Source organism: Leucopleurus acutus (assembly GCF_964270905.1).
Source record: "Leucopleurus acutus genome assembly, chromosome: 16".
NCBI lineage: Eukaryota > Metazoa > Chordata > Mammalia > Artiodactyla > Delphinidae > Leucopleurus > Leucopleurus acutus.
Window position 1 is genome coordinate 87,624,492 of NC_139158.1, and position 15,002 is coordinate 87,639,493.

General features: G+C 64.9%; 1 protein-coding gene across 1 annotated transcript; it reads right to left on the reverse strand.

Annotated features, from left to right (window-relative positions):
• Positions 1-4,736: 4,736 nt before the first annotated feature.
• SOX18 (SRY-box transcription factor 18) lies at positions 4,737-6,497 on the reverse strand. Its single transcript, XM_082857170.1, has 2 exons — positions 6,049-6,497; positions 4,737-5,903 (listed from the first exon to the last, which is right to left on the reverse strand). The coding sequence occupies exons 1-2, from the start codon at positions 6,404-6,406 to the stop codon at positions 5,101-5,103; spliced, it is 1,161 nt and encodes a 386-aa protein (XP_082713296.1). The 5' UTR covers positions 6,407-6,497; the 3' UTR covers positions 4,737-5,100.
• Positions 6,498-15,002: the final 8,505 nt, after the last annotated feature.

The following is a 15,002-nucleotide window of genomic DNA, read 5'->3' on the forward strand; positions in this document are numbered from 1 at the left end:
CGGGCCCCTTCCTGTTTTCTCGCGCGGGCGGGCGGGGGCGTGGGAGACAGGGCGGGGTCGTGGGGCAGCGGGGTGGGGTCGTGGGGGAATAGCGCGGGGGCATGGGAGAGGGGTCCTGGGGGATGGGCCGGGTTGTGCTGGCCAGAGCAGGAAGGGGGCGTGGGTCGGGGGCGTGGAAGATAAGGCAGAGGGTGGGGAGCCGTGCCGGGCTTCCCTGGGAGGCTGGGTGCTTGTGCAGAGGTAGAGGGGGTGGAAGGAAGCCGAGTGGGCTGTGTTCTGAAACACAAAGAGGAGGAACAGTGGCGCTCCCATCCCTCCTCCTCCCCAGTCCTGGGCCAGGAACTCCCACACGCTTGGCCAGAACCCACGGTGGACTGGACTGGCGCCTGCTCCCTGGGGCCCCTTCCCAAGCTTGGGGCAGGAGTGGGGGAGGGGGTGGGCTGGGTGGAGGGTTGAGTCTCGCTTGTGAGCACCCAGTTGGGATTGGAGGTCAGCCGCTCTGGAGCCCCCCCTTTGGGGGGTAGCTGCTCTAGCATATGAATTTTGGTTTTTACTGGAGTATAATTTCTTCAGAATGTCCTGTTAGTTTCTGCTGTACAATGAAGTGAATCAGCTCTATGTATACCTATATCCCCTCCCTCTTGGACCTCCCTCCCACCCCCACCCCCATCCCACCCACCTAGGCTGTCACAGAGCGCCGAGCTGAGCCCCCTGTGCTATACAGCAGGTTCCCACTAGCTTTCCATTTTACACATGGTAGTGTATTTATGTCAAACCTAATCTCCCAATTCCTCCCCCCTCCCCTACCCACCCTGTGTCCACATGTCCGTTCTCTACTCTGCATCTCTATTCCTGCCCTGCAAATAGGTTCATCTGTACAATTTTTCTAGATTCCACATATGCGTTAATATACACTATTTGTTTTTCTCTTTTGGGCTTACTTCACTCTGTATGACAGGCTCTAACTCCATCCACATCTCTACAAATGACCCAATTTCATTCCTTTTTTATGGCTGAGTAATATTCCATTGTATATATGTACCACATCTTCTTTGTCCACTGTCCTGGCTATTGTAAATAGTGCTGCAATGAACATTGGGGTACATGTGTCCTTTTGAATGATGGTTTTCTCAGGGTCATTTACCCAGCATATGAATTTGAGGTACTTAATCTACTTGTTCAGACTTGGTCATTAGAGATACACATTTATGTTACTTTCCTGAAAACACATCCACGTAAAACCTTGCACACGAATGTTCATAGCATCAGTAATCACGGTAGCCAAAACATGGAAACAACCTCAGTGTCCATCAGCTGATGCAGAGATAAATAGACTGTGTTCCTTCCATACAGTGGAATATTATACAGCCTTTAGAAGGACTGAAGTTTTTGATTCAGTTTACAACATGGATGAACCTTGAACACTCGATGCTCAGTGAGAGAAGCCAGGCTCTCAAGGCCACTTACACGGAAGTCCCGAATAGGCAAGTCTACAGAGACAGAAAGCAGCTTAGTGTCTCCCAGGGGCCGGGAGCAAGGAGGATGGGAAGTGACAGCTAGTGGGGACGAGGTTCTTTTGGGGTGATGGGAAAGTGCTGAAGTTAGTGATCATAGTTATACCACCCTGTGAACAGATTAGAAACCACTGAGTTGTCCCCTTAGAAGTGTCTGTAGGTGTTGGAGGCTGTCAGCTGAGCAGCTGGACTGTCCAGCGTATTTGTCCATCAAGTGGGTGGACAGTTCAGTTCCTCTTTGCCTGCCCAGCCTGGCCTTGTTGGGGGCGGGTGTGTGAGCACAGCTTTGCTCCTGGTGTGGTGTGTGGCTGGTTGTGTGTGGGGTGTTCCTGAGGGTGTCGAGGTGATGATAGTGCCTACAGGGGAGAGGGGTGCACCTTACCTGCTCTAACCCCCCCCCACCTCCTCCTGTGGGCAGCTTGCTGGGGAGAGTTCCACACCTCGGCTCAGGTCACCCCCAGGCTAGGCTGGGTCCTGGGTGTGGGAGCTGTGGCTCAGGCCAGGCCGGGCTGCTAGAACTTCCCGCCAGGAGCTAGGTCGCCTGGGTCTGTTCCTGGCGGGCCTGACTCAGCGGGAGCTGGGGGTGGGGACATCCCTTCTCTGACCTTAGGGGAAGCAGGTGGGTGGAGCCGGGGGGGGGGGGGCTGCGGGGGAGCCTGACCCAGGGCTGGAACCACCCAGGCCCTGGAGCTGTAGTCCTGCCTAGGAGGGCTGCCCAGCCTGCAGGGCAGGTTCCTTGGGAGGGCCCCAGGCATGGTGCCCACCTGAGGCACTCTCTGAAAACAGCTGCCCTCCGCATGTATGTGTGCGTGTGTGTGTGCGCGTCCCCAGTCCTGATTCTGCTCCTGAATGCCCCCAGCCCCTGGCTCCAGGGACTTGGTCCAAATTGGGGCCCCCGGACCCCCCCATGCCCCCCCGGCATCCCACGCTGGCGCTGAGGGAGGGTCTTCTGGGGAGCAAGCTACTCGGCCCTCCCGCACTTGGGCAGTGGGGCCTGTGCCGCCCCAGGCACCCTGAGGCCCGCATCCTCCTGACTCCGAGGGTGGGGGGAGGAGGATGTCAGAAAGCTGTCCACGCACATGAGAGACGGCCTTGCCTGCCCACCTGCAGCCTCTCTCCATGTGTGTCCACGGGTGTCTCTGGGGTGGGGCACAGGTGAGGTGATGCCTGCGCCCAGACAGGGGGGCCCTCTGAGGGTCTGCTCACATGGCTCTAGGCGGTAGGAGAGGCTGGGCTGGTCTTCCCTTCCCCCTGCCCTGGCCAGGGGGTTGGGGGAGGAGATGGGAGGGTCTGCCCCCCAGGGTGTGGCAGGGGGCAGAGGCTGCTGGACTCTGGCGGCTACGGGTCCCCATCTGTACAGAGACCAACCCCACGATGGGGGGGGGGGGCGCACCTTGGCCCTGCTAACCCAGGGCTCCAGTGGGTGGGTCACCGGTCCCCCTACCAGGGGCAGGCCCAGAGTGGGAGTCAGGGGCCATGAGAACTGGGTGTGCACACTCATGGGTGATGTGAGCCTTCGTGCGTGAGCCCAGGACTCAGCATTGGTGTCTCAGAGCTGCCTCCCACCATGACAGATGCGGCTGGACTGGACCACCCTTGTCCCTTTGGGCCTCACTCCCTGCCTCCTTCCTGTGTACCAGCACTGTCCTTGGTGTCCTGGGGGCCATTTCTGTCTGTGCCTCGACCCGCCCAGGGCTCCTCTCTCCACCTGTGAGTCCGTCGCCTGCCCACCCCCACCCCCCCCACCCCCCCCACCCCCGTCAGCTTGTCTTTCTCTGTCCCTTTGTCTTTGAGGTCTCCGGGCCCTGCTCACCATGAGGTGGGGATGGGGGCCCAGGTGTCACTCCCCGACTCCACCCGCCGAGGTGTGGGGCTCATTCCAGCTAACAGAGAGGTGATGTCCCCGTGCCTCTCAGAGGCAGGACACCTGTAAGAACAGCCCCACACCCCGTTCACCTCTGTACACACGCTCAGGCAGCAGACCCATGTGCACGGACACCCAGGCTGACACACAGACACACGCATGCGCACACAGTCTCAGACACCCTGGGTGTCACACACAGTCATCCTCATGGAGGGTCACGTCGCGTCACATGGCCACACTGTCACAGCATCACAGCCATGCTCGGAGCACGTGCACACACTTGCTCACACGCACTCACACACACGCAGCTGGATTCAGGCCCACGGCAGCCACACAGCAGCGCACCTCATCACAAGATGCCCACGCCCCGTGGCGCACGCACTACATCAGAGTTGTCAGATCAGCGGGACCCCCCCCATATGCTACCGGGGCAGGACAGGCCAGGGGGACACACGACCTCTCATCTTGGTCTGGAAGATCCGTCAGGCCCTGAGAAGGGTGTGCGTGTGTGTAGAGGCCTCACTGTGGGACCCGGTCCCAGGAGAGAAGAATTGCCCAAGGTGACTGTTGCCAACTTTCCCTGAACCCATGGGCTCCCCAGTGAGGGGGCGCTAGTGGAAGCAAGGAAGCCGAGTGAAAACAGGGTGTCCGGTCCTGCTGGGAGAGGGCCCAAGGCTAGTGTGATGGGTTCCAGTGGTGGAGGCTCGAGACGTGAGGCCTGAGCTCCCCTCCTCTGGTCACTGACCGCGTGTCACTGGTAGAGCCCGCACACGTCACCCTGGCAAGCAGTGTGGATTTGTCACGGTGCTGCCCTCTCTGGGGACACTGTGTTGAGAGAGAATGACGGATGGGAGTCCCAGGATGTCATGTCTGCAGACAGGCGTCAACCCCACCAGCCTCCTTCAGAGAGAGGCGGTTCTGGGCACTCACTGGGCTTGGAAGTTGTTTTCAGGATGAGATGAGGATGGTGAAACCCGGGTGAGGGTGTGGAAGGAATTTCTGGGTGTAGTCTGACCGCTATGAGGCTTGAGTTAAAATGGGGGTTGGGGGGTGGAGAGCTGGCAGGGTGGGGAGTGCCCACACCCCCTGCCTCCCATCGGCTGTCTGGGGTAGTGTCCTGGAAGGGTGGAGAAGTGCATGCTGTGGGGCCCAGCTGCGAGTCAGGCTCCCTGGACTTTGGAGGGAAGGGCACGCCCAGGGCCCTGGGGGGGACTGCTCCCCACCCCCAGCGACCACAGACGCGGGAGTTCCGAGGAAAGGAGAGGCGCTTCGTGCTTTATTGTGGCCTCGCCTGGGGCACCCAGCTCCCGGCTCCTCCTTTACAGCAAAGGAACGTTATTTAAAGAGCCCTTGCTACATTGGTGCTTTGCATCACTGAAACCCCTTGCAAGAAAAAGTTAAAAAGTTTAATTAAAAATTAAATATATTGTTTCATGTATATAAAAAAGGCAAAGTAAAAAATACAGCCTAGTTCTAGAAAATACACGGCAAGAAAAGGATTAGGCGCTTCAAAAACTTAGCCCTGGCAGGGCCAGCCCACACGTCCTAGGCCTGGGCTTCCCGGCCAAGCCCCGGGACGTGTGGGGACCGCCCCGTAGGGGCGCCCTCCGCCCGGCCAAGCCCCGGCGTTGCCGGTTCCTGCGGGGCTATGACGAGTAGCGGCAACTCCGCCTGCGAGAGAGACAGAGCGGTGACACGGTGACACGCGGCGCCCCGGGCGGCCTAGCCTGAGATGCAGGCGCTGTAGTAGACAGCGGAGCTGGCGTCGGACAGCGCGGCGATCAGGCTGCTCTCCTCCGGGCAGGACATGGCGCGCGGGCCCAGCTTGGCCAGTGCCACGTGGTACGGGAGCCCGGCGGCGTCGGGGCGAGTCCGGCCGCTGTTGAGGTACTGGTCGAACTCGGTCAGGTCCACGTCGGCCCACAGGTCGGCGGCGGGCCCCAACGGCTCGGCGCCCTCCAGCGGCGGGGCCTCGGGCGGCGGCGACAGCGGGCCGGGGTAGGGGCCTGGGCCGGGCACACCCGGGGCGCCGTAATAGAGGCCGCAGAGCGGCGCGGCGGGGGCGGGCGCGGTCCTGAGCGCCTCGGCCGAGGGCGCCCCGAAGCAGCCGCCCGGGTCCCGGGGCAGCTCGGCGGGGCCGTAGGGCGCACGGAAGGCCCGCAGCGCACAGTCCTCGGGCGCCGCGGGCGGAGGGAAGAAGGCGGCCTCGCCTGCCTCCAGGCCGTCCAGCGGCGAGCGCTCGGGCGTGGGCAGCCCCAGGCCGTCGAAATCGGCGCCCAGCGGCGGCAGCTCGCGGAAGGCCCGGGCCGGGCCGGTGGCCGCGGGAAAGGGCTCGGGCGGCGGCGGCGGCGCCAAGCCTGGGAGCAGGAGGCCGGGCTCCAGACGCCGGGCCTTGCGCGCCTGCTTCTTGCGGCGCGGCCGGTACTTGTAGTTGGGGTGGTCGCGCAAGTGCTGCACGCGTAGGCGCTCCGCCTCCTCCACAAAGGGCCGCTTCTCCGCCGGGCTCAGCTCCTTCCACGCCTTGCCTGCGGGCCGCGGGCGCGGGTCAGCCGGGTGCCGTCGGGCGGGCAGGCGGACCGCCGAGCTCCGCGAGCGCCCTGGAGTGAGGTGCCCCCGCGCCCCGCCCGCCCCAACCCCACACGTCCCCGCCCCCGCCCAGCAGCCACTCACCCAGCATCTTGCTGAGCACCGCGTTGTGCAGGTCTGGGTTCTGCTGCGCCAGCCGCTTGCGCTCGTCCTTCGCCCACACCATGAAGGCATTCATGGGCCGCCGGATGCGCGACTCGTCGGCCGCCTGGCGCTCCCCGCGGCCGGCCGGGCTGAGGCCATAGCGCCCCGGCTCGGGGCTGCGCGGCGGGCTGCGTGGCGGGCTGGGCGGCGAGGCTGGCGCGGCAGGCGCGGCGGGCGCGGCGGGGGCGGTGGGGAGGCCACGCGGCTCAGCGGCGGCCCCGGGGCCCGGGGCCCATGCACAGTCGCGGCGGGCGGGCGGGTCGTCCTGTGCGCCGTAGCCGGGCGGCGATCTCTGCATTCCAGCTGGGCGCGGCCTGGGCGGAACGGAGCGCGGGAGCGCCGAGGGTGGGCAGCGGGCACGTCGGGGTCGGACGCGTGGGGCGGGTGGGCGGCGGTAGGGACGGCGGTGGCCTCGCGCCGGGTGGGCGCCCAGATATAGCGGCGCGGGGCCAATGGGCGGCGTGGCGGCCGGGGCGGGGCGGGGCGTGGCGGGGCGGGCCCGGGCCGCCCCCTCCTCCCGGGGGCTCCCTTTCTTCTCGGCCCGGCCGGATTCCGCCTCCTCTGCGCGGCGCCCCCCGCACCCTCTGAAGGAGAGACCCCCTGAGTGGGAGAGGGTGGCTGATGTGACCCGAAGCTTGGCAGGGGGCGTCCTCTTGGGGGCTGTCAGGCTTTCAGAGACGAACCCACACACGCAACGAGTCAGAGCCCCCGGGGAGGAAGTGGGGAAGGCTGCCTCCGCAACCAGAGGCTGGCTCCAAGGGAAGGGCGCCTTGGGAAAAGCAACTTGTGTCTTGGGGGAGCTGCTCTGGATAACCCCGGGGCATCATGCTCGCCCACCCTCCACCCACACGTGGGACTTTCAGCGCTGAGGGCTTGGAGACCCTCCGCCACCCCGGGCCTGTTCACGGGGTTAAAGGAGAAGACGGTCTCCGTGTCCCCCGCCCCACTCCCAGACCGACTGGGAACCGGGCCAGTCGCAGCTGAGTAAGGGGACGGAGAGCGTAGATGCCCCGGACCCATAGCAGAGCCGGAGGGGAGGGGTCCAGAGTGGGTGGAGCCCCGGGCCTCGTCTCCCTCCCCCGGGCCTGATGGGACCAGTAGTAGCTGGTTACCCAGCGGGCCAGACCAGCGCTGCAGCAAGAGAATGAGGCTGGACCTCGAGTTGGGGCAGATGGGGGGAAGAGGGGCCTTCCCCTGGGCCATCCGACCCCAGAGGGTTTCCAGAGGAGCTTCTAGCCTCCTTGCAGTCCCCTCCCACCCCATCAGCAGGGGATCTGGGCTGCAGACATTGAGGCGTCTCCCCCAGGGCAGGCTCCTTCCCTGCCCCTCCTGCTGAGGGTGGTTTTTTTGGGGCTGGGATGAGTTTTCCCTCCTGCACATCCATTCGTAGCTTGGGAGCTCTGTAGCCCCACTACCACATCAGGAGCCCCACCCCATGTGCTGGGAGCTCCACGGTGCGTGCGTGACCATAGGTGTCGGTGACCCTGGGTCTGTGTGGCCAGAGCTTCTGGGTCCTCTGTCCCTGGTAGTCCCTCTAGGCCACAGTCAGTGCTTATGAGCGGGGTGGGTCCCCTGTGGGTCTGACAGCTCGCCCCAGCGGCTGCTCCGGAGCTGTCCTGGGGAGAGGCCAGCGTGCCCGCAGGGGTCCTCTGGGGGCCGCTGGGCGTGCACCCTGTCCCCAGGGCAGGTCCTGTGGTGTAGGCCTGGGTGGCTTCCAGATCTCCCAGGCCCTGGCACCTAATTCATGGACACTGACCCCATGCTGGGGCACTGGGGATAGTCAAGGTGGGTCCTCTTGGGTCTCGGGGGAAGACTGGCTTTTCCTGGGAGGCAGGTAAGAACGGGGGGGCCTGGGGGTGGACGGGTGCACAGCCTCTCCCAGTGCTGCCAGCTCCCCTTTGACCAGTGTAGGTGGGTGGACTGGGCAGCCTGCAGGGGTTGGTGGGGAGAGATGTGTGAGGAACGCTCCAGGCTGAAGGATGGGTCCAAGGGGCCAGCACTCGACAGGCCTCTCCCTGCAGCCTTCTGAGTGTGGTCTGGGTCACCAGGGCCTGGCTCAGCCTGGGCAGCGGTGGGTCTGGGATTATCATCACTGGGCTTGGGAAGGAGGCTTCCAGGTTCCTCTGCTCAAGCGCCCTACCTTGGGACGGACTTTGGGTTCCCCTAGGGGCCCTGCCTGGCCCCCCGCAGCCCCTGACAGCTGAGTTGCTCAAGCTGCTGGGAGCGCAGTGGCCACAGTGCCCAGAATTACCTCACCACCAGTGCCCACCCCCCAGGATGGCCGCTTCTCCTGGCGCCAGCCAGTGGCCCTCCCTCTTGGCTGGGCTGTGGAACTCAGGTGTCCGGCTGTCACGTCCTGTGGGCCAGGGCTGGGCAAGGCAAGGGGAGCGTCTCCTGGGGTAACCACCTACCTCCTGGGGGTCAGGCTACCCTTCCCTGTGTGCTGCCCGGCAGGCACAGGGCCGGTGGCTCTGGCCCGTGGTCCAGTTGGGGAGACAGAGGGGTGGGAGCTGCAGGCAGGGTGGCCTTGACCTTGGAGCCTCGGGGCGGGGGGGTTCCCCCTGGGGCTGTAGGAGGGCCGGCGTGGGTGTGGCCAGGTGTGCATCCAAGGTGTGTGTCTGTGCATCTGTGTGTGGTCTGTGTGTTCGTGTCTGTCTGCCTGGGTGTGGGGGTGAGGCTGGACTCTGCCATGGGGACATGGGGCCCCGCGGGGAGTAGAGTGGAGGTTTGGCCCTGGACACCCACCAAGGGAGGGGTTCCCCAAGACTTCTCTGGCTACCAAGCTGTGGCCCCTGATCCATCCACAGTCTGGGGGCGTTCCTACGTCTCCAGGACCCCCCTCAGGCTGGCCTGGTCCAGGTCTGCTGCCACCCACCCTTGGGGGGGCCCTGTCTGCAGCCCGCATCTCCCCAGACAGAAGGTGGGAGGGCGGGCAAGCTTGCTCTGTGAGCGGGGTCTGGCCTGGGCGTCCAGTGGACTCTGCCTTCCTGGCCCTCCGCCCGCTCCCTCCCTCAGCCTGGACTGGACCCCTAGGCTCTGGTCGAAGCCTGCAAGGGATGCTGGGTAATCCGCTCGGTGGCTCTGAGTGGGGGCTTGGCTGGGCCCTGGCGGACCTCCCAGGCGCTGCTGCCCGGGGCATAGACCTCACAGGCTCCCAGCCGCCCAGGCCTGGCTAATGCAGGGGCAGAAGCAGGGGCTGGGACCAATTACTGAGTCCGGTGGGGCAGGACCCTCCTGCTCCCAGAGGGCGGGGGTGGGGTCCCCGTCAGACGCTCATCCAGGTGGAGAGGTCTCTGGTCTCCTGACACCTCGGCTCTGGAGCCAGGCCGCCCAGTTCAGACCCTTCCTTGTGGTCCTGGAGACCAGGGCTCCAGGACTGGCCCGGAGCCCCCGGCCTGTTCTTGCAGCTGCTCCAAAGGCTGGAGGCGGGTGGGGATGGGGGTGGCCTCTGGGGAGGGCACCCGATGGCCTAGAACCCAGTGGGCACACGCCCAGCGGCAGGCCTGGTCCTGGAGGACCCTGGGGCTCAGGCCTGGGGCTGCAGGCTCGCCCCACCCATGCTTTCCTGCTCAGCCCTGGGGTGCCGGGCGCAGTGTGCGGAGGGCCACGGGGCTATGAGGGAGCTGGCACGGTGCTCACGCTTGCAGGGCAGTGCTCTCAGGAGTGCTGGGGTCAGTGCACGGTTTGCCACCGTCGTGGGACCTGGGAGTCCCAGAAGAGCTGGGTGCTGCGGGAACTAGGGTGTCAGTGTGCTCGTCGGGGTGCCCCGTGGGCCTCTTGGGCGCGTGGAGAGAATGGTACCATTGCAGGTCCAGGGCTGTCGCGCAGGGGTCGGGCGCGCCCCTGAGTGCTTTGGGCCAGCAGGAACAAATGAGGGGGGGCTTCTCTGGGTTGAAGGGGCCTTGTGGGTGGGGGGGCGCTGAATGCAGCGTGTGTGAGGAGGACCCCGTGACGGTGGCTTCAGGGGGGCAGGCGGGCTGTGGGCAGTTGGCTTAGGTCGCTTTTGTGGGCGTCCCAGGTGTTGGGGTCGTGAAGAGGCGTTTCCGAATGCCGGGCTGCTGTGAGGGAGGGGAGTCGGGGTGCTGAGCCCGGCGAGCCCTGGGGCACCGCGGCCACGCTCGTCATCCAGCGACCTGCGTCCTGTGTGGGCCCCAATTGGTGCTCAGCGGGGGCTCCGTGGGAAGCTGGGGCGGGGGCCCAGGCCCCACTTGGTTTCCACGGCAACAGCAGGGAGGAGCCAGGAAACACCAGCTCAGGAAGGAAGGCCGCAGCTGAGAGGAGGGCCAGCCTGTTTGAGCAGGCGCCAGACACTCTGTCTGTCCAGTTGTCCGGCCCAGCTGGCCAGCCAGGCCCCGTGTTCCTGCCTTTGGGTCCACCCCCATATGCCTCTCAGTCCGGGCCCCGGGCAGCCTCTGGGAAGGCTGTCTTTGCTCAGACCTCGGTGACCCCGGCCCCAGTTCTCCAGGGATGGTGCCCTGGTCCCCCTCAGGGGCTCTTGGTGGGGCAGAGATGGGGCTCTCTGCGTGTCCTGCCTGGGGGACTGTGTGTTGACACACTTGCGTATCCCGGGCTCCCACCCCGACTGCCCTGCCCTGGGCTGGCCTGGCTCGTCTTCTCGCCTACTGGGCTCTGGTGACCGTTCTCATTGGCCCTGGGAAGCATGGGAAGAAGGGGCGGAGCCCCCCAGGTGGTCGGTCACTGGCCCACGGGGCCTGGTGGGCACGGCAGCTGTGAGTTTCTTTTCGGCTGTTGCCCTGGCTTTGGTGACAAATGGCTTTGATGGTCCAACCGGTTGGGGCTGCCAGCTGGCCGGGGGGCAGCCTGCGTTCCTGGGGACCATCTGCCCCTTCCTGCTCAGGGGCAGGAGCCATCCACTCATCCGTCCATCGATCGGTTATTGACCCCACCGTGGGTCAGGCCCTGTTCCAGGAGATAGGGATTTAGCAGCGGAACAAAGCAGCCCCAAGCCCTGCTTGTGGGGAGTTTCCGCTCTGTTGGAGAGGGAGCCGATCCGGAGCGCCAGGCTGTGGAGGAGAGAGGGGTGCTCACTGCCTGCCCGTTCGGGAGGTGACTGTGGAGCCAACCCTGAAGGAAACACGTGAAAGCAATGAGGGCACACGTGGGGAAGAGTCTTCTGTGCGGAGGAAACAGCACATGCAAAGGCCCTGGGGCAGGGACCTGTGCTGGAGAGGGAACCGGGCGTGTGGGGCCTGGGAGGGCCTCGCTTTCTTATCTGAAGGAGACTTGGCGGCTTGGGAGGGTTTTGAGCAGAGGAGGGGTGTGACCTGGCTTGGCTTTCCACAGCTGCTGTGTGGAGATGGGCCTTGCAGGCAGAAGGATGGACTCACCAACTCACCACTAGGAGAGAAGGACAGGGGTCTGCTGTGGGAGTGGGGCTGGCCAAGGTCACCTCCCAAGGCCTGGCTCCTCGGCCCCCAGTCTGCCTCTCCCAGGAGTTTCCTTTGTCTCTCTCCACCAGGGCAGGGCTGGTGTGCCTGAACTGCCAGGAGGCACTGCCTTGGGGACCCCTGTGAGTCAGACCCCCTGCTTTCACCGGAGCCCCTGACCCTGCGGCTGCTGGGGCCCCTGTGGAGGGGGAGGGTGGGGTGGCCGCCAGGCTGGCGGGCTGGCAGGGCAGGGAGGGCGGTGTTTCTGGGAATTGTGTGGGGGAAGCGCATTGTTAGAGCGAGCCTGGAGCAGGCCGCCAGGGCTGGCTGCTGCTGGCCTCTGGGGGATGCCTCCTGCCTCCCCCAAAGTTCTGCCTCTGGGGGAGGGAGCTGGGCCTGGGCCAAGGCTGTGGGCTGGGCTGGGGACTTTCCGCGAGAGGCTGCTTGGGGCAGCGGTTCTTCCCATTCTGCAGACTGGGAGACCGAGGCCCAGAGAGGGGGCGGCTGGATGGCAGAGCCGAGATATGCGCTGGCACATGGGACAGGGGACTCGTGCTGGACTTGGTCCCTGGTCACTGCCCTGCCTGACCTCAGAGGCCGGGATCTGAGGGCGGCCTGGATGGGGTTGGCTGGGGTCTGAGCTCCACAGAGCCCCTGTGGTGGGGAACTGCAGCCCCCAGGATGGGCTGGAGGATCTGACGAAATAGGGTGCGGAAACAGCTGGGTGCCTGTGTCGGGGGAGAGCTGCCGACAGGGTGACCGGGGAGGGGTGGGGGCTTCTGGGGCTGAGAGATCTCCCCGCCCCACCCCCGTGGCCATGGGGAGACGGGGAGCGGTCTCCGTGTGAGTTTGGCGGCACTGGCCTTCCCACCGAGGCCCCTGCCCCAGCCAGAAGGGAAGCACAGATTCGACCTGCTGGGGTCATGGCCGGCTTTGGGCGGGCAAGTGGTGGGGGACACAAATAGAAAAATTAATGGCCTGAGCTTCCGATGTTTCCGTGCACTGAGGACGGGGGAGGGGCAGGCCTCTGGGCCAAAGGTGCAGCACGTCTCTTGGGGGATGGACCCTGGACGTGTTGTTGGGATATCCCCAGACCCCTGTCAGGGCTGTGTCTGCCCCCTCAGAGCCCCCAGGACAGGGCCAGGCTCCCTACGTCGCAGGACTCCTGAGCGCAGACCCATGTATCTCTCGCCATAAAGGGGTCAGGCGTGGAAGACCCCTGCAGGAGGGGACACAGCCCTAAGGGGGAGCTGGGGGGTCAGCCCCAGGGTGGGGGCAGGAACGGGGCTTCTACTAGGCGCTTCCCTGGGGACCATCGCGGGGACGGAGGGAGGCCCCCTGGCGGTGGACTGGTGGGGTGTCCAGGAGGGCATCCTGGAGTAAGGGGGCTGGGTGGGTCTGGGAAGGTGAGCTCGTCTGTCACCCACCCTTGGGGGCTCTGTCCCTGCTCCTTGCTGATTCCTCTTCACCTCTGACCTCTAATCAGGAGCCGTGCCCCCACCCCACCCCTGCTCATGGCTCACAGTCTCCAGACACGGCCTGGTACCTCCTTGTTGGGTGCCCCTGGCCCTCAGCTCTCCATGCCCCACTCCTGCCCCTCCTGGGCCCGTCTCAGGAGGAAGTGGAGGGGCTGGGGGTCGTGGGGACGGGGCCCCACCTGATTCTAGGAAGGTCTGTGTGTCAGGGCTGCAGCCCAGAGTAGCAGGCAAGTTGGTCCCGGGCTGGCCTCTCATGGGGTGGGGGGTGGGTGTTTTTGGGGCTCCCCTGCTTGGGGGTGGCCAGAAGGTGAAGGTGTAAGTTCTTTCCAGCTCCCCCCAGGGTGCCACGTTCCTTCCGTTACCCAGTAGGTGTCTGGGGGCTGGGATGCAGCAGAGGGTGGAACTCAGGCCTGGTTCTTCTGGCCGGCCGAGCAGTCCGGGGAGACAGACGCCTCACAGCCCCTGGGCGTGTGACTTGTACTGTGCCCAGCGTGCACACACGTGGGCAGCTTCACGCATCCCCCCCACGTGACTCGGGTGGTATGCCAACTCCCTGGATGCAGCAAAGAGGACGTGGGGTCTGGAGCCCCGGTGGGCACCCTGTCGTGGGTACAGCCAGGCTCGCCGTCCTGATGTCACCCTACAGGCACCGCTTTCTGAGGGCGCGGGAGGGTCTGGAGGCCCAGGCAGCTTGTTGGGGCACGTTCCTTGGAGGAAGAAGTTCCCAAGTTTGGGTAGGGTCCGAGGGGTCCTGGGTGGGCCGTAACTGACCTGAGCAAGGTTCTGGGGGGTGTGAATTCATGAGGGGCCCTGGGACCAGGGACTTCTAAGGTGGGGAGTCGGGGGTTTTGGGGTTGGTCAGTCAGTGCTACCCTGGCCAGGGTGGGACCCACCGACAGACCCCACACGTGAGGGTCACTCTCCAGGACCAAACACAGCCCCACCCGGGCTGCTTCGAGGCTGTGGCCAGAACCAACTGGACCTCCTGGGGGGTGGGGGAGGGTGGTGGCCACCTGGCCCGCAGGCCGTCTGTGGCTCACTCCTGCCACCTAGCGGCCTCTTCTCATTGTGGGACCTGCAGGACACAAGGCGGGTCACCCAGCCCGGACACTGCGTGGGGGTGGCTTCCACGTTGGACTGCACCGTGTCAGGGCTCAGGGCTCCCGTGACGGGGCGAAGGGCCGTGGGCCGCAGGTCCCCAGCTGCGAAGCACCCCACCTCCCCTGCCACGCACCCCCGCCTGCCTGTCCACTGCCCCTTCCCCATCACCTGCCCTGCCCGGGCCAGGCTCCCCAGGCTGGGCCCTCCTCCCGCAGGACGCCCCGCCTCCTGGCCACTCTTCTCGAGCGCCATGGCGTCTTGGTCTCCCTTTGTCTGCAGCCTCCGTGGCCTTAGTCGAGAGCTTCTGAGACGTGTCAGGCCCCTGAGGAGCTGTCTCTGTGGCCCTTGCCGGAAGCTCCAGAGGTAGAGACCACCTGGCTTCTCACGAAAGAGGTCGAGGGCCTGAGGTGGGCGGTCTGGGTTTTGCACTGGCTGAACCGGGGCAGGGCCTTGGTGCTCAGCTGACAGCCCCTCCTCGCCTCCCTGTCCTCGCTTTGGTGCCCCATCACAGGGCAGTGCACAAAGTAAGCCCATGGGGTTACCATGGAAACCAATTCCACTGAAACACAGTTACCAAATTATTTTCTAAAATGTGTGATATAGAACCTAAGTGCTTCTCTATCACTGCAGCTCCCGGCAGTGACAGCAGTGAGCGTCGGCAGGACGCTGGGGTATCAGCAGGATGGCTGTGACACAAGGTGCCTCCAGTTTGTGCTGTGGTCAGTCCCAGCCCTGCTGCGGGACAATACGTGTCCCCTAGAGAGCAATGCAGAGGCGACCGGGAGTCTTTCCCACTAGTCTTTCTGCCAGGGGGTTGGTTCCTGACCCGCAGGTTGACACCCTGTCCTATTCTCCCTCCCACCCGACCCAGTCCCCCTCCTCAGCTCCCAGACCTGCCCTGTCTCCATCTCTGCCCACCCCCACCTCC

What these genes read in the sequence shown, in the direction of transcription:
- SOX18 (XM_082857170.1), bottom strand. Translation starts at nt 6,406, where the DNA reads ATGCAGAGATCGCCGCCCGGCTACGGCGCACAGGACGACCCGCCCGCC. An exon ending in GGTGCTCAGCAAGATGCTGG is followed by an intron (nt 5,904 to 6,048) that starts GTGAGTGGCTGC and finishes CGCGGCCCGCAG; the next exon opens with GCAAGGCGTGGAAGGAGCTG.